The sequence below is a fragment of the Armigeres subalbatus genome, chromosome 1, assembly GCF_024139115.2.
Source record: "Armigeres subalbatus isolate Guangzhou_Male chromosome 1, GZ_Asu_2, whole genome shotgun sequence".
NCBI lineage: Eukaryota > Metazoa > Arthropoda > Insecta > Diptera > Culicidae > Armigeres > Armigeres subalbatus.
In genome coordinates this window covers 302,769,070-302,795,227 of record NC_085139.1, presented here as the reverse complement: position 1 = coordinate 302,795,227, position 26,158 = coordinate 302,769,070, and the positions used below count along the sequence as shown (strand labels likewise).

Genomic DNA, 26,158 nt, shown 5'->3' with positions numbered 1-26,158 from the left:
CTTCATTTGTTTGGGAGACGAAGGATAAGTGGCCTATCATTAGGTCTGATCCTGGGTCAACACCCCTAGAATTACGACCTCACTCTTTGCATCATACATGCCAGCAACCTATAATCGACGTAAATAAATTTTCGCGATGGAATCGGTTAGTGCGACATGTAGCTTTCGTCAGAAGGTTTCCAATGAACATTCGTCGGCTGCTTTTGAAGAAATCGCTCATCACTGGTCCGCTAGAACAAGAAGAGCTGGCGCAAGCAGAAATCTACATATTCAAAACCGTCCAAGCTGAAGTATTTTCAAAGAAGAGCGATTCCAAGCAACAGCATCAAAATTTAAGAAAATTTTTAATTCATGATTTTCTATTGAGTTGAAACTTTGCACAGTTTTTCAATTTCATCTAAATCGTCATTTTTCGATATCAAATCTTCATATTGAGTCACGACTAACTTTTCAAAAGGGTGTATGTGAAAATGGTTCAAAAATATTTAAAAAGCTGCACAGCAAAAACGGAATGTTCGATTGTTATGATTTTTTCAGCAAAGTTAGACAACTAAATGGTGATTCTTAAGAAAATGTGCACAGTAAAAAAATTTTTTTTTGCCTTTAAAAATATCATTTTTGTCACAAAAACTCAAATATCTCAAAACCCTATCTTTTTTCGAACGTAATTTTTTTAGGGAAAACGGTCCATTATATTAGCTATCTACCATAAAAATTTGGTGATGGTAAACTAATAAACAAAAAAGTTATGACATTTCAAACATTTCACAATTTTCACATATAGTAAACAAAAAAAAATTTCCGTGTATTTTTTTTTCAAGAATCGCAGTTTGATGCTGATTTTATTGTTAAGGGCCTTGCGTGAGTTAAACAAGTTGTTTGCATGATATTCCATATTTATGTATTCATCGATATTATGTATATTATATGTATAAATATTATATGTATAAATAAATAAAAATGAATTAATATTATCCTAAGTATTAAATTAAATGTGGCAGTTACACAATGTTGTTATAGAAACTCTAAGAGTTTTGGGTTTGAATTTTGGTATGGGTTATGATATCATGAAAACAGTTTATTAATACTTATTTTTTATTTATTTTTATTCAAATTTTTTAAAATATCGAACACTTTTGAATTATTATCAGCACAGTTTGAGTATAGTTTTGCTTTAATTTTATTTTCCGACAATGGAATGAAACAGTAAAATTTTTGGGTTCCTTGGATCGTTTTCGCGTTATTAAATTGCTCGCTGAGCTCTGAAGCCTTTATTTCGTACTCTTCAGTAGTAGTAAAACAAAATGATAATTTGGGTAAATCTTTTTCTTTTCTACGATTTGCCCAATCAAAAAGTTCTTTCGCAGTTGTAATTGGATGCTCACGTTCTTTGGCTAAACTTGCTCTTGTGGCCATGCGCTTTATTGTTCCTCCAATAGCATCACAAGGACCTTTGCCATGTGATGTAGCAAAAATGCCATTCTGCATCAATTCCGTACATTGATTTAAATTGACATAGGCTCGAAAAATTCTTACGATTTTTGTACTGCGACGCTGCTCCATCAGACATGAAATATATCTTTTTGACTTCTTTATGCTTATCAACGCGTAAAAAGTTAATCAAGAAGAAGCTTACATTGCCTTGGCCGAAGGCTTGCAAATGAGGAAAAACCTATTTTAATATTATCGTGAATTTCCTTGAAGCGCGTGTACGCTTCTTTCAAAGTCGTCATCATTAATCGTTTTTGGATTGCTTGACGCTTTCCATCTTTTTTTACTGATACATAATCTTTTTGACCAGGCATAGCTCGACTTACTTCATCATCTTCAAAATATTGAACTACTATTTCTTTTGTCTCATCTGTTAATGCAGTACTAGACCTAGTATTTTTGGTTGAAAGACAGTTATTCTTCAATTGTTTTGCCTCTTTTACTGTATTTCTATTGGTTTTGAACTCATCAATGGCATCCTGAATAGACCACGAACTTGGCAGCATCGACAAAATCAATAATTTTTCTTTCCTTGTCGTGGCTGCATTCGAGAACCTTTCCTTCATATTTATAATTACCTCATCGTAGTCTGTATTTTCCACATCATCAGGTCCTAATTTGAAGAGGTTTCTTCGTACAGCTTCGTTTATTTCACGGTATTTTTCTCCGGGTAATAAACGTAGTCCATCTTACTCCATTTAATCGGAGTCACTTTTATCCCAGCTATGCCCTCGTTAAAGCGTTCGATGTTGACCTTTTGGATACACTCATCTTCCGATTGATTTGTTGAAACAGATTTCGCTGATGGTACGGTGGCAAGGCTCTCAGCACTTAATACTTCTGGTAATTCCTCAGTTGTTGTCGATACATCTGGCAATTCCTCAGTTGCTGTTGTTTTCGAACTTCCTGCGCTCTGCTCAACCGATGATATACAGATTGCTCTTTTGTCAACGTTTAGACGGCAGGACGTGCAAATGCGTAAATTTGTATTCAATGTGGACATTGGAGCATAACCAGTCGCTTTCAGTTTATCTATGGTGCTTTCGGTGAGATTTCGTTTTTGAACACTTTTTCCATCAAACGGCCTACAACAGTTGAGAAAGCGGCTACTCATGTTGTTCGTAATATTTCAATAAACAAGATCACTTTTAAGTTTTTACTGACTAGTTTGGTGTCATTTGCTGACTGAGGAAAAAATTACTATAAGATCTTTAACAACCTTAGTAGTAGTAATTTTTTGCTTTTTCGTGAGCATTGTCATGGTATGTACCTATCATGCATTTGTTGTTGTTGAAGATACCCGTTTCCTCCCGATCATAAAGTCTATTCTCTAAGAGGTATATTTTTTGCAGGTAAACTATAGACGTACACGTGTATATAAATCTTTGATTTTGCAGCTTTTGTCTTAAAAATAACATTTCTGATATGTTTCTATCAACGTTATTATCAACAGGTTTCAACACTATTAAAAGAATTTTTCGCCAGTCACGTGCAATGAAAATTATGACACTATCAATACTTTTGATCACAACACTGGATCGTGTCTAAGTTTCTTATAGATGCTATGAATAATTAAATCAATATATCATGAAAACAACTTGTTTAAATCACGTCCCTTAACAATAAAATCTGCATCAAACTGCAATTCTCGAAATAACTTACACAGAAAAAAAATTTTTTACTAAATGTGAAAATTGTGAAATGTTTGAAATGTCATAACTTTTTTGTTTATTAGTTTACCATCACCAAATTTTTATGGTAGATAGCTAATATAATGGACCGTTTTCCCTAAAAAAAAGAAAAAGATAGGGTTTTGAGATATTTGAGTTTTTGTGACAAAAATGATATTTTTAAAGGCAAAAAAAATTTTTTTTACTGTGCACATTTTCTTAAGAATCACCATTTAGTTGTCTTCTTCTTCTTCTTATTGGCATTACATCCCCACACTGGGGACAGAGCCGCCTCACAGCTTAGTGTTCATTAAGCACTTCCACAGTTATTAACTGCGAGGTTTCTACGCCAGGTTACCATTTTTGCATTCGTATATCATGAGGCTAACACGATGATACTGTTATGCCCAGGGAAGTCGAGATAATTTCCAATCCGTAAATTGCCTAGACCGGCACCGGGAATCGAACCCAGCCACCCTCAGCATGGTCTTGCTTTGTAGCCGCGCGTCTTACCACACGGCTAAGGAGGGCCCTGTTGCCAACTTTGTTGTCTAACTTTGCTGAAAAAATCAACAACGACAACAGCTGCAACGTACCACCATCATAACTCTAAAAGTACCTACCTCTATATATCCCACTCAGCTATCTTGTTCGTGTTGACAGACCTTTATTGGTCGAATACTGGTAGAGCAAAATGATAGAAATTTACAAAAGAAAACAAAACTAAAGACTCATGTGGTACGAGGCAATTTTGTAATTAATTAAATTCATGCAAATAACTACTTAAAATTAGGATAAAAGCAATAAGAATTGATAATTTAAAAAGCTGCTACCGCTGCTAACGAGACAGTTAACTGTAGCTCTTATCAATACTTAAACTAAGGCTTAACTGAGTTGAATTAAGAGCCCATATCTCCCGATCTAAAGGACACTGAGGAAACGTACACGAAAACAGAAACTAAACGAATTTTTTAACGTCGTGGACACGAATAAAACGGCGTTCGGAAAATCGGAAATCTGTCTTATTTCTGTTGTTTTGCAACTATACTAAATTGAAAATCAGGCCAAGTGCTAGTTGAAATGTAGAGCCATTGAATAAGAAGAAGAATTATGCACATTGTTTGGGTCCTCGACGTCCTGGGATATGACATAATTTTTAGTCTAGTGCCCTGGCTTATACACTGATGACAAAAGTGTTCGTTTGAGCCTAGGCTCTAGCGCTATTATTCGCCGCGGGATTACACCGTCAAGACACAGCTTTTTAAAATAGAAAAAAAAACTTGACATATAGTTTAATTTTACATTATATGTAAAGCTTTTTTCAATCTTTCAATCAAGATACATACTCATGCAATGGCGGGCATAGAAAAGCTTTCAATTAATAACTGAGCAATTGCTAATAGAATACTAAGTTGAAAAACAGGACAAGTTCCAGTTGGAATTGTTGGAGAACTCAGGGAATATCCGAACCGATAAACCACTATTCGACCAGATAATTCCAGAGAATCGCGTGATATTGAGAGGAAGTGATGTACAAAAATTTGGTGGCTTAACTCTTACAACGTCTTCATTTATATACATACTAGTACGGACTAAATTACAAAACAGTAAACAATAAATTCGTCAATAATCATACTTATCACTCATCACTCATACTTATAGAAGATTGTCATTTAATCATACCAAGGGGCTGACACTACCTTGCTTCAACAGGAATGAGCCATTGAAGACGAAAAAGAAGAAGAAGTAAAGGTAGATTCCCCAGCGCCGTACACCTCCCAATACCGGACACTTCCCAAAACGACGCTTGCAGAGGTCCCTTCACTATCTTATGTAGTACAAAAGATAGTTATTGAAAAACCCCTTATCTGCATAGAATATCACATCCTCATGTTGTAATATCTGGAAAAAAAAATAGAAATTGAACAAAACTGCCAAAAAATATTATGTTGCGCCTTATTGTGATTATGTGAAGGTGGTCAATACTATTATTCACAGGCCGAGGTGGCCTGTGCGGTATATAAGAGTCTTCTCCATTCGGCTCGGTCCATGGCTACACGTCGCCAATCACGGAGGGTCCGCAAGTCATCCACCACCTGATCGATCCACCTTGCCCGCTGCGCAACTCGCCTTCTTGTGCACGTCGGATCGTTGTCAAGAACCATTTTCACCGGGTTACTGTCCGACATTCTGGCTACGTGCCCGGCCCACCGCAGTCGTCCGATTTTCGCGGTGTGAACGAGGGCTGGTTCTCCCAACAGCTGATGCAACTCGTGGTTCATTCGCCTCCTCCACGTACTGTCCGCCATCTGCACTCCACCATAGATGGTACGCAGCACTTTCCTTTCGAAATCTCCAAGCGTTTTGTAGATAGTCAGTTTGGTACGGCGGCGAACTCTATTCGATCGGAGCGTCTTGCGCGTGGTCGATTTGGTTTTTCGTTACTTGATTAGGTGATTTCCATGTGGCTTTGTGGATATTCTTGCGGGGGAAGAAAGTGCTTCGGACAACCATTCCGCGGAAGGCTGCAAAGTTTATGCACCGTTGTCGTTCGATACGGTATGCAGACTATCCGGTCCGATGACCGGTCTATACATTTCCTCCCTTCCTACCTGAGCGTTCATGTCACCGATGACGGTTTTGACGTCTCGCAGTGGGCATCCATCGTATGTCTGCTCCAGCTGTGCATAGAACGCTTCTTTCTCGTCGTCGGGTCTCCCTTCGTGTGGGCTGTGCACGTTGATGATGCTATAGTTGAAGAATCGGCCTTTTATTCTCAGCTTGCACATCCTTGCGTTGATTGGCTGCCACCCAATCACGCGTTGGCGCATCTTTCCCAGCACTATGAAGCCGGTTGGTGGTGCCACAGCTTTGGTAGAAGGTAGCCGCTCGATGCCCGCTTTTCCACACTTTCTGTCCTGTCCAGCAGATTTCTTGCAGCGCTACGACGTCGAAGTTGCGGGCGTGATTATCCTGTCGCAACCGGCGAAGCCTAGCGACTAGCAGTTCCATGTTCCAAGCTTCCAATCATGATCCTTTATTCGTCGCCTAGGTCGTTGTCGATTGTATTGAGTCCTATTATTTGCGATGTCGTTCGTAATGGTTATTTTTAAAGGCGGCCTATTAGGCCTGTGCAAACCTCCTGTCTTGCCGGAGAGCCGTCGTGTCAGGGCTGTTTAGCGTCCCATGTAACACCAGGACTTGGGCTTGTGCGCTTTGAGCGGGACACGGTCACTTTGGCGGAGCCTACTTGCGGATACATGTAGCTTTTCATAGAAGTTTAACAGGGCCCACTGTCAAACCCCACCATATCCTAGGCAGGCACAACAACTCGCAGATGACCTGGAAAGGGATCGTCATGCACTTAGACATAGTCCCTGCTGCTTACATCCTAATCCGAATTTACACGTTTTTCAATGCCCTCTTCAATTTTTGTTTCTGCTAATTGCTGTGGCTTTCTCAGCAAGAAGAAATAATTGAATTGAAGTAAGTGTAGCATAACAGGTGTAAAGAACGGCTATGAAAAATCTCAATGTCCGAACGTGGGGACAACTATCGAATACATACAGACATTGATTTTGCACCACTTTTACATGGTACATCTAACAAATCATGATCAATAAATATTTAAAATATGGCTTATATGGACCATCTTCACATAATCAGAATGCATTAGATTGATTTTAATATTGTTGATTCAAACCTCCTAAAATAACGCGAAACATCAAAATTTTAAGCATTTTTAATCAATTTCAAATTTTGTTCAAAGTTTACTACATGAAGATCTGGTAAAGCTCGATCCACTTAGTATTTGGCCGTTTCTTTCCAATTACTGCGGCGCCTCTGGTGGCCGTACCGAGAAGTAAAATACATCACATCGTTACGAGAGGTTTGTTTAATTTATGGTGAAAGTTTCATCAGTATTGATACACACGTTCAAAAGTTATCGAATGGAATTATGGAACGCGAGAGACGGGAACAAATTTTGCACAATCACGTTGGAAATCCAACATGGTCAGGAGGAATGATTTCAAAGTATCTAAAATTACCGAAATTTCATGTCAAAAGTGTCAAACGTTATCGGGAAACACTATTGCTGGAACGCGTAGAACAAAACAATCGTAGAAGTGGAATATACGACCAGAAACTACAGGTGATAGTCTGCAGAGCAGTTCGGAACCAATTTGGGATTTCCTTGCGTAATTTAGCGAAAAGGTTCACTGCGCCTACAGCACAGCCCAAATAATCTGTAGGCGCGAAGGTTTGAAGTCGTATGATGCCAGTCAGCGTCCCAACAGGACCCTGAAACAGCTCCTGGTTGCCAAACATCGCGCAAGAATGCTGGTCGAGCAAGTTCTGACGAAATACAATTGATGTATTTTGATGGGCGATGAAATTAATTTTAAAATTGACTTTCAATTCCCGGGATACAAGTTTTACCTTGCCAAACGGAAGGGTAATGCCCCAGGAAAATTCAAATATGTCTATGCAGGCAAGATCGCTCACAAATTGATGGTATGTCAAAGTATCTGCAGTTGTGGAAAGAAAACTAAAGTTTTCATCACTGGAGCGACCATAAATGGGCAAATATACAAGGAGGAGTGTCTTCAGAAGCGATTTTTGCCATCCATTCAATCACACGACTGTCCGGTGTTGCTTTGGCCTGACTTAACAAGCTGCCATTACAGACGGGATGTAATGGAATGGTATGAACCGAATGATATTGGCGTTATTGAAAAAACTATCAACCCACCAAAATGCCCAAATTTTCGTCCCAACGAAAAATATTAGGCAATTATCATAGGGAAACTTGAGAAATGGTGCAAAACAATCAGAAAACCATCTTATATGGAGAAGTGTTGTGAGAAAATGGCAGATTAAGTTGACCGTTCTACTGTGCAAAAAATAACAAGTGGTATTGGGAGAAAAGCCCGAGAATTCATCCGAAATGCCAATGAATAATTTTTCTATATTTTTTGCTTCAAAGCTTACTAAATTCCTTGTATAATAAAACCTGAACCACCTTTTTATGTACTTTTTGGCAAAGATATGTCTAATTTCGTGCGGCCAAATACTAAGTGGATCAAGCTTTGTTCTAAGCCGTTAAAAGCCTTTTCAATAGCTTCCTTTTGTACTTAATAAGATGAAGGAGGGACCTCTGCAAGTGTCGTTTTAAGAAGTGTCCGGTATTGGGAGGTGTCCGGCGCTGGGGGATCTCCCCCTAAATAGTTAATGAGCCGCCTCACGAAACGATCTTTTACATACGGGGTTATTTCTATAGTAATTTCCATACAAACTTCAAACTGCTCGTACTCAGTTAAATTACTACCAATACAGCTGAAAATTTAGGAGGTTCATCAAAACAGCAAATGTTATCGTTCAAGCATAGGGGAGCGAAAAAGTCTAAAAACTTCAATCACTCTAAGCTTTAAGCAAATTAATTACCTTATGATCTGTTTTACGTAGGTTACGTCGGGCGGTCGTATCTTATATATAACCCTTCTGATTTTTATAACATCAAAATAATCGTTGAAAAATTTCAAAACTTTTGTCAGTTGGGTTTTGCAAAATTCGGTTCCTATATGCCTCAAACCATCGGAGAGAGGTACTGAGAAGCGAAAAATTTAGTTGTACAATAGTTTAGAATTTGGAGCTTAATTCAAATTTGCTGAATAGTAGGACCGCAAAATTTTCTAGGAACATATAAATTCTAAAGAGATTGTCAGTTGGGATAATCTAAGTTATAGACATTTTAGTATGAAAAAAGCGCTCTACGCGAGGGAGCTTCCCTCAGACCTTAAGTGAACCGCCAGCTGAATTGAAGGTTTAGAAAATATCGTTTTGCAACGGAACATTGCCTAACTGGCCATAATTAGGTATTTGCTTTTTTTGCAAATCAGGTGTTTATTATCGATTGATTTCAAATCTCCACTACTGTCGGTCAATAATTTCTCGAGAGAATAGCACTCGTAATCATTGGATGATTTGATTTTACACAACAGTGGCCTTCACAATTTCAAATCTCTTCAAAACGAAGTCACCATGCCCACATCTGGCATCCCTGATGTTCGCAGTCTCCTTCTGCTGGCTGTGGCCGGGCATGGAACCGGTATTTAACATTTCAACGCCTTATTTGGTTTCTTATTCCTGCGTAAATAAATCAAGCAATTATCTCATCCCGTTTCTTCGGCGTTTTGTTTTCGGGGTTCGAGTTCTCGTCCGCCGCGTACGTCGTCGTCGACTTCGCCGTGTGATTCTCGGATTGACGTGAGAAGGGTGCGCTTGTTTTGCTCCGTTGATTGGTCCGATTGCCTTGCGTTTGAATCTGTGTGTTTTTATAATCTTTCTACAAACTCCAAATTTCTAGTTTCAAGCCTTCATTCACGCCTTTTGATTCGGGACTGCTGATCCCGTTGAATGAGGGGGCAAAGTGAATAATTATACGGTTTGGGTGATTCTCAAAATTTATAACGATACCCCATATCGAGATTGCGTTGCGCCGTTTATTATGGCAACTGAGCTGGCTTGCAGTCGCAGAGCCAGTGCCAATGTGCTTACTTTGGTTTGTTTTATGGCTTTCTTTGACAGGTGTCACTCGTTGGAAATTATGATGCAAATTATTTGGCCACAGGCGCGCATAAAATATACCAAATATAAATACCACCGTGGTTGATTCTGCTTCGTCTACTTTGTAAGCAAAAAATTATTAGCTCTTTTATGAAAAATGTGCATCGTTTAACACGTACGTCCCCAACCCCCATTTTACGACAAAACTCAAAATTCAAAACCATGCAGCTCAGCCAATTTCTAACGGATTTTCAAGCAATCTTCTGGAATCGATCACAAAATTCCTATAGTTTTAGGAACCGAGGTCAATTTTTTTGCAATGGCCATGGTTCCGGAGATATTCCGGGGAGTACTGGGGTTACCTCCCTCCCGGAAAAAATGGTCACTGGCAGATCGGCTTCGAAATCCATCGTGCGGCATGTCAAACTTCATGATTTTGCAAAACAAGTACACTGGATTACATTTCGGCGATTTTCGATCGAATTGGCCACCCTCCGGGTGCTTCCAGGGCCTGGTTCCCTTGAGGAAGTGGCCAATTTTCGTTCAATCTTGGAATCCATCTTGCGACATGTCAAACTTCATGATTTTGCAAAACAAGTACAATGGAGTAAATTTCGGCGATTTTCGATCGAACTGGCCACACTCCGGGTACTTCCAGGGCCTGGTTCCCTTGAGGAAGTGGCCAATATTCGTCCAATCTTGGAACCCATCTTGCGACATGTCAAACTTCATGATTTTGCAAAACAAGTACACTGGAGTACATTTCGGCGACTTTCGATCGAATTGGCCACCCTCCGGGTGCTTCCAGGGCCTGGTTCCCTTGGAGAAGTGGCCAATATCCGTTCAATCTTGGAACCCATCTTGCGGCATGTCAAACTTCATGATTTTGCAAAACAAGTACACTGGAGTACATTTCGGCGATTTTCGATCGAATTGGCCACCCTCCGGGTACTTCTAGGGCCTGGTTCCCTTGAGGAAGTGGCCAATATCCGTTCAATCTTGGAACTGATCTTGCGACATGTCAAACTTCATGATTTTGCAAAACAAGTACACTGGAGTACACTTCGGCGATTTTCGATCAAATTGGCCACCCTCCGGGTGCTTCCAGGGCCTGGTTCCCTTGGGGAAGTGGCCAATATCCGTCCAATCTTGGAACCCATCTTACGGCATATCAAACTTCATGATTTTGCAAAACAAGTACACTGGAGTACATTTCGGCGATTTTCGATCGAATTGGCCACCCTCCGGGTACTTCCTGGGCCTGGTTCCCTTGGGGAAGTGGCCAATATCCGTTCAATCTTGGAACTGATCTTGCGACATGTCAAACTTCATGATTTTGCAAAACAAATACAATTAAGTAAATTTCGGCGATTTTCGATCGAATTGGCCACCCTCCGGGTACTTCCAGGGCCTGGTTCCCTTGAGGAAGTGGCCAATATCCGTTCAATCTTGGAACCCATCTTGCGACATGTCAAACTTCGTGATTTTGCAAAACAAGTACACTGGAGTACACTTCGGTGACTTTCGATCGAATTGGCCACCCTCCGGGTGCTTCCAGGGCCTGGTTCCCTTGGAGAAGTGACCAATATCCGTTCAATCTTGGAACCCATCTTACGGCATGTCAAACTTCATGATTTTGCTAAACAAGCACACTGGAGTACATTTCGGCGATTTTCGATCGAATTGGCCACCCTCCGGGTACTTTCAGGGCCTGGTTCCCTTGGGGAAGTGGCCAATATCCGTTCAATCTTGGAACTGATCTTGCGACATGTCAAACTTCATGATTTTGCAAAACAAGTACACTGGAGTACATTTCGGCGATTTTCGATCGAATTGGCCACCCTCCGGGTACTTCCTGGGCCTGGTTCCCTTGGGGAAGTGGCCAATATCCGTTCAATCTTGGAACTGATCTTGCGACATGTCAAACTTCATGATTTTGCAAAACAAGTACACTGGAGTACACTTCGGTGACTTTCGATCGAATTGGCCACCCTCCGGGTGCTTCCAGGGCCTGGTTCCCTTGGAGAAGTGGCCAATATCCGTTCAATCTTGGAACCCATCTTACGGCATGTCAAACTTCATGATTTTGCAAAACAAGTACACTGGAGTACATTTCGGCGATTTTCGATCGAATTGGCCACCCTCCGGGTACTTCCTGGGCCTGGTTCCCTTGGGGAAGTGGCCAATATCCGTTCAATCTTGGAACTGATCTTGCGACATGTCAAACTTCATGATTTTGCAAAACAAATACAATTAAGTAAATTTCGGCGATTTTCGATCGAATTGGCCACCCTCCGGGTACTTCCAGGGCCTGGTTCCCTTGAGGAAGTGGCCAATATCCGTTCAATCTTGGAACCCATCTTGCGACATGTCAAACTTCGTGATTTTGCAAAACAAGTACACTGGAGTACACTTCGGTGACTTTCGATCGAATTGGCCACCCTCCGGGTGCTTCCAGGGCCTGGTTCCCTTGGAGAAGTGGCCAATATCCGTTCAATCTTGGAACCCATCTTACGGCATGTCAAACTTCATGATTTTGCAAAACAAGTACACTGGAGTACATTTCGGCGATTTTCGATCGAATTGGCCACCCTCCGGGTACTTCCAGGGCCTGGTTCCCTTGAGGAAGTGGCCAATATTCGTCCAATCTTGGAACCCATCTTGCGACATGTCAAACTTCGTGATTTTGCAAAACAAGTACACTGGAGTACATTTCGGCGACTTTCGATCGAATTGGCCACCCTCCGGGTGCTTCCAGGGCCTGGTTCCCTTGGAGAAGTGGCCAATATCCGTTCAATCTTGGAACCCATCTTGCGGCATGTCAAACTTCATGATTTTGCAAAACAAGTACACTGGAGTACATTTCGGCGATTTTCGATCGAATTGGCCACCCTCCGGGTACTTCCAGGGCCTGGTTCCCTTGCGGAAGTGGCCAATATCCGTTCAATCTTGGAACTGATCTTGCGACATGTCAAACTTCATGATTTTGCAAAACAAGTACAATGGAGTAAATTTCGGCGATTTTCGATCGAATTGGCCACCCTCCGGGTACTTCCAGGGCCTGGTTCCCTTGAGGAAGTGGCCAATATCCGTTCAATCTTGGAACCGATCTTGCGACATGTCAAACTTCATGATTTTGCAAAACAAGTACACTGGAGTACATTTCGGCGATTTTCGATCGAATTAGCTACCCTCCGGGTGCTTCCAGGGCCTGGTTCCCTTGGGGAAGTGGCCAATTTTCCTCCAGGAATTCCTACGGAAGTTCCTCCAGGAATTCCTACGGAAGTTCCTCCAGGAATTCCTACGGAAGTTCCTCCAGGAATTCCTACGGAAGTTCCTCCAGGAATTCCTACGGAAGTTCCTCCAGGAATTCCTACGGAAGTTCCTCCAGGAATTCCTACGGAAGTTCCTACAGGAATTCCTCCGTAAGTTCCTACAGGAATTCCTCCGTAAGTTCCTACAGGAATTCCTCCGTAAGTTCCTCCAGGAATTCCTCCGCAAGTTCCTCCAGGAATTCCTCCGGAAGTTTCTCCACGAACTCCTCCGTAAGTTCCACCAGGAATTCCTCCGGAAGTTCCTCCAGGAATTCCTCCGGAAGTTCCTCCAGGAATTCCCCCGGAAGTTCCTCCAGGAATTCCCCCGGAAGTTCCTCCAGGAATTCCCCGGAAGTTCCTCCAGGAATTCCCAGGAAAGTTCCTCCAGGAATTCCCCGGAAGTTCCTCCAGGAATTCCCCTGGAAGTCCCCCAGAAATTCCCCGGAAGATCCCCCAGAAATTCCGCCGGAAGTTCCTCCAGGAATTCCCCCGGAAGTTCCTCCAGGCATTCCCCCGGAAGTTCCTCCAGGAATTCCCCCGGAAGTTCCTCCAGGAATTCCTCCGGAAGTTCCTCCGGAAGTTCCTCCGGCAGTTCCTCCAGGAATTTCTCCGGAAGTTCTTCCAGGAATTCCTCCGGAAATTCCTCCAGGAATTCTTTCCTAAGTTCCTCCGGAAGTTCCTCCAGGAATTCATCCGGAAGTTCGTCCATGAGTTCCTCCGGAAGTTCCTCCAGGAATTACTCCGGAAGTTTCACCAGGAATTCCTCCGGAATTTCTTCCAGGAATTCCTCCGGAATTTCTTCCAGGAATTCCTCCGGAATTTCTTCCAGGAATTCCTCCGGAATTTCTTCCAGGAATTCCTCCGGAATTTCTTCCAGGAATTCCTCCGGAATTTCCTCCAGGAATTCCTCCGGAATTTCCTCCAGGAATTCCTCCGGAATTTCCTCCAGGAATTCCTCCGGAATTTCCTCCAGGAATTCCTCCGGAATTTCCTCCAGGAATTCCTCCGGAATTTCCTCCAGGAATTCCTCCGGAATTTCCTCCAGGAATTCCTCCGGAATTTCCTCCAGGAATTCCTCCGGAATTTCCTCCAGGAATTCCTCCAGAATTTCCTCCAGGAATTCCTCCGGATTTTCCTCCAGGAATTCCTCCGGAATTTCCTCAAGGAATTCCTCCGGAATTTCCTCCAGGAATTTCTCCGGAATATCCTCCAGAATTCCTCCCGAAGTTCCTCCAGGAATTCCTACGGAAGTTCTTTCAGAAATTCCTCCAGAAGTTCTTCAATAAGGAACTCCTTCGGAAGTTCCTCCAGGAATTCCTCCCGAAGTTCCTCCAAGAAGTTCCTACAGTTATTCCTCCGGAAGTTTCTCCAGGAATTCCTCCAGGAATTCCTCCGGAAGTTCCTCCAGTAATTCCTCTAGAAGTTCCTACATTTATTCCTCCGGAAGTTCCCCTAGTACTTCCTCCGGAAGTTTTCTAGTAATTCCTCCGGAAGTTCCTTCAGTAATTCCTCCGGAAATTCGTACCGGAATTCTTCCGGAAGTTGCTTCAGGAATTCCTGCCGAAGTTCCTCCGGGAATTCTTCCGGACGTTCCTTCAGGATTCATTTATCCAATATGCTCCACCAGGAATTCCCCCGGAAATTCCTCCCGGAATTCATCTGGAAAATCCTCCAGAAATTTATGGAATTCTAGGTGGTCAATTCCAGTTTCCAGAGGAATTCCTGGAGGAACTTCCGGAGCAATTCCTGGAGGAACTTCTGGAAGAATTCATGGAGAAACTTTCGGAGGAATTCCTGGAGAAACTACCGGAGGAATTCTCGGAGGAACCTCCGGAGGAACTCCTGGAGGAACTTCCAGATGAAATCCTAGAAGAGCTTCCGGAGGAAATCCAAGAGGATTTTCTGAAGTAACTTCCCAGAGGCACTTACGGAGGAATGTCCAAAGGAATTTCTTGATGATCTTTTTGAAAAACTAGTGGAGGAACTTCTGGAAGAATTCCTTGATGAATTTCTGAAGAAATTTTGGCGCTTGAACTGGTTTACGCCGATCCACTCCACCGCTGATCACTAACGGCGTGACGCCGCCGCCGCTGCCTGAAAATGATCTATCACGCCACCGCCGGTAAAATATCAATCAGCGCACAGGTCTACCTGGAAGTACCCGGAAGGTGGCCAATTCGATCGAAAATCACCGAAATGGACTTCAGTATACTTGTTTTGCAAAATCATGAAGATTGACATGTCGCAAGATGGGTTCCAAGATTGAACGGATATTGGCCACTTCCCCAAGGGAACCAGGCCCTGGAAGCACCCGGAGGGTGGCCAATTCGATCGAATGTCGCCGAAATGTACTCCAGTGTACTTGTTTTGCAAAATCATGAAGTTTGACATGTCGCAAAATGGGTTCCAAGATTGGACGGATATTGGCCACTTCCCCAAGGGAACCAGGCCCTGGAAGCACCTGGAGGGTGGCCAATTCGATCGAAAGTCGCCGAAATGTACTCCAGTGTACTTGTTTTGCAAAATCATGAAGTTTGACATGTCGCAAGATGGGTTCCAAGATTGGACGAATATTGACCACTTTCCCAAGGGAACAAGGCCCTGGCAGTACCCGGAGGGTGGCCAATTCGATCGAAAATCGCCGAAATGTACTTCAGTATATTTGTTTTGCAAAATCATGAAGTTTGACATACCGCAAGATGGGTTCCAAGATTGGACGGATATTGGCCACTTCCCCAAGGGAACCAGGCCCTGGAAGTAGCCGGAGGGTGGCCAATTCGATCGAAAGTCGCCGAAATGTACTCCAGTGTACTTGTTTTGCAAAATCATGAAGTTGGATATGTCGCAAGATGGGTTCCAAGATTGGACGGATATTGGCCACTTCCCCAAGGGAACCAGGCCCTGGAAGCACCCGGATGGTTGCCAATTCGATCGAAAGTCGCCGAAATGTACTCCAGTGTACTTGTTTTGCAAAATCATGAAGTTTGATATGTCGCAAGATGGGTTCCAAGATTGGACGAATATTGGCCACTTCCCCAAGGGAACCAGGCCCTGGAAGCACCCGGTGGGTGGCCAATTCGATCGAAAGTCGTTGAAATGTACTCCAGTGTACTTGTTTTGCAAGATCATGAAGTTTGACATGTCGCATGATGGATTTCGAAGTCGATCTGCCAGTGACCATTTTTTCCGAGAGGGAGGTAACCCCAGTACACCCCGGAATATCTCCGGAACCATGGCCGTTGCACAAAAATTGACCTCGGTTCCTAAAACTATAGGAATTTTGTGATCGATTCCAGAAGATTGCTTGAAAATCCGTTAGAAATTGGCTGAGCAGCGTGGTTTTGAATTTTGAGTTTTGTCGTAAAATGGGGGTTGGGGACGTACGTGTTAATAAGTCCTGTTTGCAGCTGCAATACGCCTTTTCACCTTTTTTCCAAGATACACAAATTCTTCTACCAAATCAAATTTTTCACCATCAAGCACCATTTCACTACCACCACCACTAATGAACCCACGTTGATTGCCAGCGAACATGTACTTCATTTTTCTAGTTTTGATCGTGAGTCCAATCCTCGCTGTCTCCCTCTTAAAAAGCACGGTGATCAATCCCGATAATATCGATATCGTCCACAAAGCCCAGGAGCATATGCGATCTTTCCAAGTTCGTTTATTTGGTAGGCTCAGGCGTGTATCACACTTTACGGAGCCATGTTTCTTTGTGATATATACAATCAATGTATTTTTTTTAGTTAGTGAGAGAGGGATAGGAGCCAGCGTACTCGTGGTGACTCGAGGTTAGTTTACAGTATTTAAGGATGGACGGGGCTTAGGATTCGGGATCAAGGAATTTCGGCTGCTCATCTGGGCATTTGGCGTAAGGGACGATGTGGCGTGTCGTCGTGTTCGAGGATTGGTTCGACTGGCGTCTTCCGGATGGCCTGAGTAACGGAGATCTACGGAACATAGAGACAGAGACAGTACAAAAAAAAACTTTGACAGAAGAAAAAAAAACCAAAAATTAGATTTTGATGTCAGAATCACAAATGAAACTATAGACCGCATCACGATCCCCCAAAACACCTCGAATTTCCCTGAAGGGTTGTTTACCTCGGGCCACTAGGGTATCCAATAGTCGCTCTCTGGAGGCGTCATTTTCCGAGCAGAACCAAACTACGTGATCGATGTCATCGTAACCGGCTGCACACCTACATAAGTTGCTATCGACAAGGTTCCATTTTTTCTGTGGCTCGCATAGCGTGGTAGAAAATACATCATAACCGGCCCGCAGGTTTATCTTTGCGGCTCGAGAAGCTTCTTTCTCTTCTTTCTAATTTATTAATAAATACTGCAATACTGTAAGATATCCCTGGTTCAAAAAAAATCTGGCAATAATCCTTTTATTCGTATTTAAAACAAAAGAATAATATTTTAAATATATATTTGGAAATGGCTGGATTGCTTGACCCGAGTGACCCAATGAAACGAAAGGTTGATATGAAACACATTGCGTTTTCACGTTGTACGTTTGACATTTTGGCAAAACGAATGAAACTATTCTATGACGGAAAACTTGTTAAGGGATGCACATCGGCTATTGTCGGCATTGTGTGTCCTAAGGAAAAAGTCTCCATTGATTTGCCTCGGAACACGGTGAGTAAAACCTCTTGGGGGCCATCCAGAAACCACGTGGTCATATTTTTGAAGATTTTCAACCCCCCCTCCCCCATGTGGCTTATCGTGGTCATTTGGCAGACCCCCCTTCCCCCCTATGACCACGTGGTTTTTTTTTTCAAGTACAAAAATTAAAAAAAAAACCTTATGTAACTAAAACATATGGTTAATCCGATCAATTTTGAAGATGGACAATTTCAATTGAGTCAAAATCAAACTAAACCCAGCATGGAAATTATAAATTTTCATGGAGTCGAAAATGTTGATGATGTTATCATGTTGTAATGTGTATCAGGTATTAGGATATCAAGAACTCGCACAACATCAATGCATCAGGAGGATACAAAAAAAATGTGGACTCGCGAATATCTTATAAAAATTTCGAGAAAAATTTATAATGGTTTAGAAATTTTCCAAAATATCCCTATATTTTTATTTTTTTTCAATTTTTTCATTAGTGTTTTTTTAAATAACTATAAGGTTCATCACTGAATATCCCTATAGATTCCTTAGAGTATTTGGGACCTTCCATAGCTCTGGAGCTACTGGAAATTCTTAAGATATTAACCTCAGCGAAGCATCTGAACTGAACTCCTACAACGAAAAGTTTATCAGAGAATCACAAAGTTAATATGTAATCTTAGAGATGCAAATAAAACCTCCTACTGTTGTTTCTTTTGAGTAGCATTCCTGTAGAAATTTCAGTATTGTTTTCAGAATCATCAATATTAGAAATAAATAATTATAAAATCTTTTTTTTTATTTGTTCATTGCTAATATTGATTTATTCATGAAAATTTTGTATAAATAAATTTATTATTGCTGTGTGTATTATTGTTCTTTATTGGCAATTTCCTATTTTATTATGGAAAATTTCTATTTTTTCTCTACTAAAGAGATCTTTAATCCAGAGCTGGCTCTCTCAAAATTTCTAATTCTTCATTGAAATTTTATTTTGATATCCACTCAATGATGCCATACTAAATGCCATACATACTCAATGATGCCAATGATGCCATACTAAAAATATTTTCTTGGTCTCTCTGATGGTTCTTTCGAATAATTTCCTAAGGAACTTCTATTCCACATCTCGAATATGCTTCAGTCAATGGTCCTTTCATGAGTGACTCATAGAGGAATGAATGTATTATAGACCAATTATTATTTTGGAGTTCGGATCATTCGATTTATCTAATTAACCAACTTATGAATGATGTATGATATAATATCCCAGTAGGTCCATTGGGTTGATATGACTTCAATTATTATTTATACAAGCTACTTCAGACTTTTTAGGTTATACAAAACGTCCTGGAAGTCGTAATGTTTGAACTACTTGATCATTCAAGTCCGTGAACCCAGTGCTTCTAAGATCCTACAAAAAAAGTTTGCGAACAATCCTCATTGTCATTGTGCAACTTGATGTTGACTCAAGATAATTTTGGATACCTTGTCTCTTGGATCTCATGTTAATGGAAATTAGAATCATATGCTTATTTCATCGGATAGGGTATATACCGATGATGAGAACATTGCAAATGTCTTGATTGATCTGGTAGATTATTAATCACTGGCTTAACTGGCCCATCTTATCTGACCACCCATCTGTTCAGAATGATTCAAACATTTAAACTTTATTTACATGCTCTTAGAATCGAAATCTTCCCAAGGTTTCGGATATCTGAGTTTTCATGGTCAGTCAAATTTGAGCTCCCTTATTTTTTCTGTAAAGCCAATATCTAGGAGAACAATTTTGCTGAAGAAAATGGTGGCCTAGTTCTCTTTTGTGATGTTATAGACAATCTAAAACGCTGGGCATATATGACCCATCATTCCTGAAAGGGTTGAGATTTGTTGCTTGGATTAATTTTAAATTCCAAGATCTTCTTAATTTTCAAGAATAATTATTCTGGAGTTGCAAGGGAAACCCTTCGGAATATTGATAAGAAGTTCTTCGGAGTCTCCCGGAAAATCTTTAGAATTTCAACGACATTTCTTTTCGAAATTCTGTGGAAGAGTTCCGAAAAATGTTCGGTAGAAATTTTGAAGAACTAGAAGAATCCGTAGAAGGATCCGAAATGCATATTTACGATGAAAATTCCAACAATCAATATTCCAAAATTCCAAACATCAAATTCCGAAGAATTTCAAGTGTAAGTTAGAAAAAGAATCCAGCTTACATTTTTACAGAATATCTAAAGATTTATTCAAAATGCGGCGCAACTTTAATGAATCTTCAAAGGAAATTCTTCTAAATTTCCAATGGATTTTTTTTTTCATTTTCCAAAAGAAATTCTTAGAAATTTTCAGTCGTTTTTTTATTTCCAAAAGAAATTATTCGGAATATGCCAAAATATTTCCGATGGAAATTCTTAAAATTGTCCAGTAGAAAATTGAAGAAAAGTTCATCTGAAATACCAATAATGAATTTCCCGAGGAAATTCCGATGTTTTTACAAGTGGAAATAACGAAAAAAAATTACTTTTGTAGTACTTGTAAAGGTTGTACTTTTGAAGCATTTCCAGTAGGAATTCCTTAAAAAATTAAATCAAAATTTTAAAGATTTTCTGATGTGAAAACTACTAAGAAACTTTCTAAATCATTCCCTGTGCATCTTTGCATGGTAAAGATTTAAAGCTATGTTTAGCTGAACCTACAAAGAAATCAAAATGACATCCCGAAAAAGAATGAATTCCCGATGAAATTTTGAAATGATTTCTGGTTCAAATTCAAAAAACATGAACCATGAGAATTCTAAAGATTTATTCTTTGAAAATCCAAAGAATTTTTTGAAGATAACCCATAGAGTCTCCCGTGGAAATTCTAAATAATGCCTCGAATAAAAAAATACTTGGAAAATTAAAAAAAAAAATTAATAGAATTCACAAACAGCGTTAAAAGTATTCCGAAAAATTTTCATTTCCAAATTCCAAAATTGAAAAAAAAATTCAACGTAAATATCGAAGTGTTTCATGTGGCATTGGTTCCATATTCCAACTGGAAGTTGATCTGCTTTTCAACTTAGTATATTCTATTAGCATTTCCTCAGTTATAAATTGAAAGATTTTATATGCCAGTCATTGCACGATTATATATTTTGTGTAGCAAGTACGATGGATACACTATACCTAGGGTGTCGAGAATGTTTCCACCGAAAACATCCTAGACAGGAATGAGAATCGAACTCGTCATCTCCGGATTGGCAATCCTCGCAAGGCTGACTGGAGACTGAACATGTGCACTCCTTAAATTGTTCGAAAAACTTGTTTTGTAAATGAAGAAGAGTTTCTGGTGAAGATTCGGAAGATCTTGTCGAAGAAATTCATTAGAATGTTTGTCCACCGAAAATTATATGTATTTCCCACGGGACTGTTTTTAATTTTTAGACAGAATTCACATGGATTTTTTTTCGGAGTTTTAAGGAATTTTTTTTCGGAATTTACACTAGAGATGTTTTGTTTTTTTTTCATTATCAATTTGTAGCAAAATTTCCAAGCAAAATTTTTCAGAGAGAATTGTTCAAAAAAAAAATTCTGAATGCCAGCACTTTATCAGGATTGTATGAAGTAATGTCAAAGTTTTTACAGGAAGTTTCTTTACTTGATTTTTCCTGAATATCCACAAGAAATTCTTTTGAATTTTTCTTCTTGAGATTTTTTCTTGGATTATTGTAAAAACATGAACATTTTTCAAAATCGGAGCTGCAATCCGCTGATGCAAAAGTGTCGGCGGCGTGATGCCAAAAACCATCTGCGGCGGAATTTTTTAAAAATATTTTTCCATTTTTCCTTTCCAATTTTTTTTTGTGGAAATTGAAACTGAATGGCAACTTGCTTTTTTGTTTATTTTTGTATGGATATAGGATCTTAGGCTGAGATGGTCAAATAATGCAGATATGCATCGGCGTTGCGACCGACGCTGCGTTATCGATATTTCTCGATGCACACCTACGTCTTTTTAACGCTGAGTTGAAAAGACGCTACGTGGGCATCGGCCCTTAGATGCGCTTTGCGTTTAATAATCATTGAATTTTAATGATTTGTATTTTTTACACCGCTATTGTTATTCACCAAAAGTTTTTCGTGTAAAAAAAACCACGTGGTTCGAGAGCAACACACCCCTCCCCATGTGGCTTACCGTGGTCATTTTCCAAACCCCCCCCCCTCCCCCCATATATGACCACGTGGTTTCTGGACGGCCCCTAAACACTTCCACAGTTATTAACTACGAGGTTTCTAAGCCATGTTACCATTTTTGCATTCGTATATCATGAGGCTGGGGGGTCTCCAGTAGCCTTGCGAGCAAAGGCGTAGGATCGCCAATCCGGAGATGGCGAGTTCGATTGTCGGTCCGGTCTAGGATGTTTTCGGATTGGAAACTTTCTCGACACCCTGGGCATAGTGTATCCATTGTACTTGTCACACAAGATACATATTCATGCAATGGCTGGCATAGAAAAGCTTTCAATTAATAACTGAGGAAATGCATACACATGCAGAATACTAAGTTGAAAAGCAGGCCAAGTTCCAGTTGGAATGTAGAACCACAGAAGAATAAGAAGAAGAAGAAAAAGACGTGGCTAACACGTTGATACTTTTATGCCTAGGGAAGTCGAGACAATTTCCAATCCGATTTCCAATCATGATAGGAATTTTACAGCATCGTTTATTGTTTCCGGTTTCAGCTAAAAAAAATGTATGTTTATAGTTATTATATAGGTAGCTAACGTTCCTTTTCGATTAAAAAGACACTTAAATATAGTTTAAAAAAATCCTTTTCGTTCCTTTTAACATCCTCATCACGGCCCGTAGTTAATGGAAAATGTTGGGAATGCATCAAATGTGAGCATTTTCAACAGCGTTGTTGCGCAACAGCGATAGATGAGTGCAACATTTTAATAATCTACGAAGGCAGTGCCACCTAGTGACGAATAGCGCAACACAATGTAATGCTTGAAACAAAGAATAACGCACAGTCGAGTCCTTGTGACAATTTTCCCAGCTTGCAACACGCACGATGTTGCATGCTATGGGTCCAACCGACAAAATTAGGTTACATAAAATATACATACACCATTGAAGTGCCAGGATCTGGATATATATAAGGGGTGCAATATTCTTATCTTTCAAAGCTTTTGCCTAAATAATAAATTAGGATTTCGACACAGCGAAATATTTTCCAACAATAGAACTAATCATGCGACGGCTACGTTTTGATTCGATCTTTTGAAAATAAAAATGCTTCTGATATCGTTTTCTTACAATGATCACGAAAATCTCTAGTACTGTCTCTGATTGGCAAGTAGGGTGTTTATTCAATGGTAATAAAGTAATAATATTGATTTTTATACATACTATAAAACCACTAATTAAGTGCAGGAAATAGTCTATTTACATTATACTTGATTTCTCATCATTACTTTAATCTCCAACTACTTGTTTTTTCATACATTTACTGCCTGTGATCGCATAGCTGTCCCATATGAATAGGAAACCCAGCACCGATGGGACAGCTATGCAGCTTCAGGCAGTTAAGTTGATTCCACGAACTCGAGCTAAAAGATTTAACAAAATAGTGACACGTGATTATAAAACAAAGCCACAAATCGAAATTCTTGAAAACCAAACGCTTTTCAGTTTCAGAATACTATTGAAGATTTTATATTAGTTTTTTTAGGGAACGAAATTGATTGGCTTCTTCGTACCCCAAAAGACCCAGGCCCTGGAGATGATAGTAAAACATGCGATCAGATGTCATCTTTTTATTCTAAAATACTTGACTATTTCTAATTTGCAGATGATTTACTGCAATATTCCTCTCGGAATTCATTTTCCTGATCTGCTTTCACCGGCAGCTCATTCAGCGGGCAAAACTTCTGCCGCGACCTGTGTTCCAGCGTTTGAACTACGATGTACGCCACGTAGACACGAGGCGTATTCATCACTCGCCAGGTAAAGGGATTCATCGGATTGGTCTTGTATTCCCAGCTGAGGAAAGCCTTCTTCGGCAACCCGACATCCTTTCCGGCTGCCACAGCAGAGAAGTTCTTGCCCGGTTCAAAGTAAACCGGATCCTGGGACAGGTCCATTCGGCCAGAACGTTCCCTTTTATTCCCCACAATCTCCACTGCCATCTTTCCGATTTCACCTCCGTGGACAAGACTCTCCTCGCTATCCGACACCAACATTGTTACCTTGTAGTGCGTTCCTGTAAGGATAATGAAAAAACAATTTTAAACTCGTTCGAATTGAAAACAAATTATAAGACTTACGACAGTATGGAGAGTTATCCCCCGTGATCATGTAAGCCCGGATAGTGCTTGGTTCGACCATCACACCATTTTCAATCAACCTCTGGTAGGTTTTCCACGCATTAGGTCCGAAATCGATACAGTAATGTCCGTCTTCATCACACTCGAAACAGTCGCCGGCCATAAATTTCTCGAACGACTCACATCCGATGGCCATGAATGGGCACCGTTGCGGAATGGAATCGGTATATAACTGGTGGCACCGCAGATGGTTGCAACCGAAAAACTCCTGAAAGCCCCAGAAGAACGAATCGTTCTGTTTGTTGATGAACTTCTGTATCGAGTCATCACAACCGGCCTGATTGTTACCCCCGTTCGGATAGAAATCGACGTGACCTATCGCTTGGTACAACCCGAGTCCACCCGGGCGTGGCCATCGTTGAATCCACGGAGTGGCGTCCGTGTGGATGATGTCCACGAACTTGGCATCTGAGGCGTCGAGCCGTACTATCGGATCAGTATCGGAAAACATTGGTTCGGCCGGATCCATTCCGGTGATGCGTCCCAGTTTCAGACCAAAGTCCCTCTGAAGGTAGTAGCCCACGTAGCCGCACACGTGGGCTCCCAAAGAGTGACCTAGGATGTGAACCTTATCGAGGTTTCGCATTCCCAGCTCCTGGTAGATCATATGGATCACGTGGGCGGTTATGGCGCCGACTAGACGAATGTCCGCCACGCACTGCGTGTACGGAGGAATCGAAGCTTTGCGCCAATCGATGACCATCACGGAGGCCGTTCCATCGGGGTCATTATTCAAAAAGGTTTGCATAAAATCCTGAATCTACTGGGTGAGAGAACGTTGTTATTGGAATCCTATCTGAATCGAAGCGGGGTAACTTACCCAAGGTCGATCGCCCGATTCGATGTAGCCGTGGGTGACGACATACAGCCATCCCTTGGGATTGATGCCCAGGTGCCGGACATCATCCGGATCGTTGATGTCTATGAACTTGGGATGCTCGCGAATCGGTTTGTTGAAGATCGGAAATCGAACGTCCACCTGAGCGGGCGGTCTCGGATGGTAGGCGATGGGACGCTTCTCATCGACCCATGGATATTCCAACGGGAAGCACCCGTAAACGCCGTAACAACGGGTAAGATTGTCGTTGTAGGCTAAAATGAAGAATAGAAGAATAACAGTTACAGTAATGGGTCAATCGAGCAAACATATCTTGAGACCATAGATATCAGACATCAAACTCGAATATGAGCACACACCGTCGACTATACAAATACACAATGAAAATGTTTCTACATTCACCGCTAAGTATCACAACATTTGATTTCATCGTACATTGATGCATTCAAAAGTGAATTTGTGCAAGCTTGGGTGTTTGTTATCTTCGAGTCTCTGTAGATACACAACACATATAGATCATAGTAACTTGCCAAAGCCGTCCAATGTGGCAATATATTTTTATTGTAAGATTGGTTCTACTGTTTTGTACACTTTCATCTTTCTGCTCTTACAAAACAAACTTCTTATTGCTTATAGTTCATGGCCATTCATTACTAACCGCACCGCACAAACAACCGACTTACTTACGCAATGTGTTATTGCTCGCGGACGACACGTTATGGATCGTATTGTACAGGCTGTTGTTCCACTGATGATTCGACATATACAGCATGGTCTGCAGCAGAAATCCTGTGTGGTTTGTAACTTCCATGACGTCGCTTCTTTGTTGAACCCCGGTCGAGCTTATCAGTTCAGTAACGTCATCAGATGGCGATTCTCACGTTTCAATCGCTCTCACTCACTTTAATTCACCAATTGACAACCCGGAATTCGACGCTTGACCTCTCTAGAGTAGTTCCGTCTTAATTACTTAATCCAATCCGGCACAGGGTATACCGCACTCGTGGAATCTCATCGAAAGACTGCGAAACCGCGACTGATCGAGCCGCTCGCAGTCTTCGACAAACTCTTCATTATCAATTAAAAATGCCTTGTGGGGCAAAAACTGGGATTGAATCAAAACATAGCAATTATGATTCGTTTTGCTGTAACCGAAGAGTTCCATTTGGCATCTCGTCATTGGTGTTGTAGCGATAGAGAATTTTTGCTGTGCAAAGTCTAATGATAGTGTTCGAATCGAATTCTTCTTCTTCAATAACTCTACATTCCAACTGGA

At 41.0% G+C, this 26,158-nt stretch overlaps 1 protein-coding gene across 1 annotated transcript; it reads right to left on the bottom strand.

The window, feature by feature from the left end:
- Nucleotides 1–23,459: 23,459 nt before the first annotated feature.
- On the bottom strand, nt 23,460–25,948 carry LOC134216839 (pancreatic triacylglycerol lipase-like). Its single transcript, XM_062695634.1, has 4 exons — nt 25,570–25,948; nt 24,865–25,136; nt 23,985–24,804; nt 23,460–23,920 (listed from the first exon to the last, which is right to left on the bottom strand). Exons 1-4 carry the CDS (start codon nt 25,691–25,693, stop codon nt 23,499–23,501), a joined length of 1,638 nt encoding a protein of 545 aa, XP_062551618.1. The 5' UTR covers nt 25,694–25,948; the 3' UTR covers nt 23,460–23,498.
- Between the last annotated feature and the right edge of the window lie 210 nt (nt 25,949–26,158).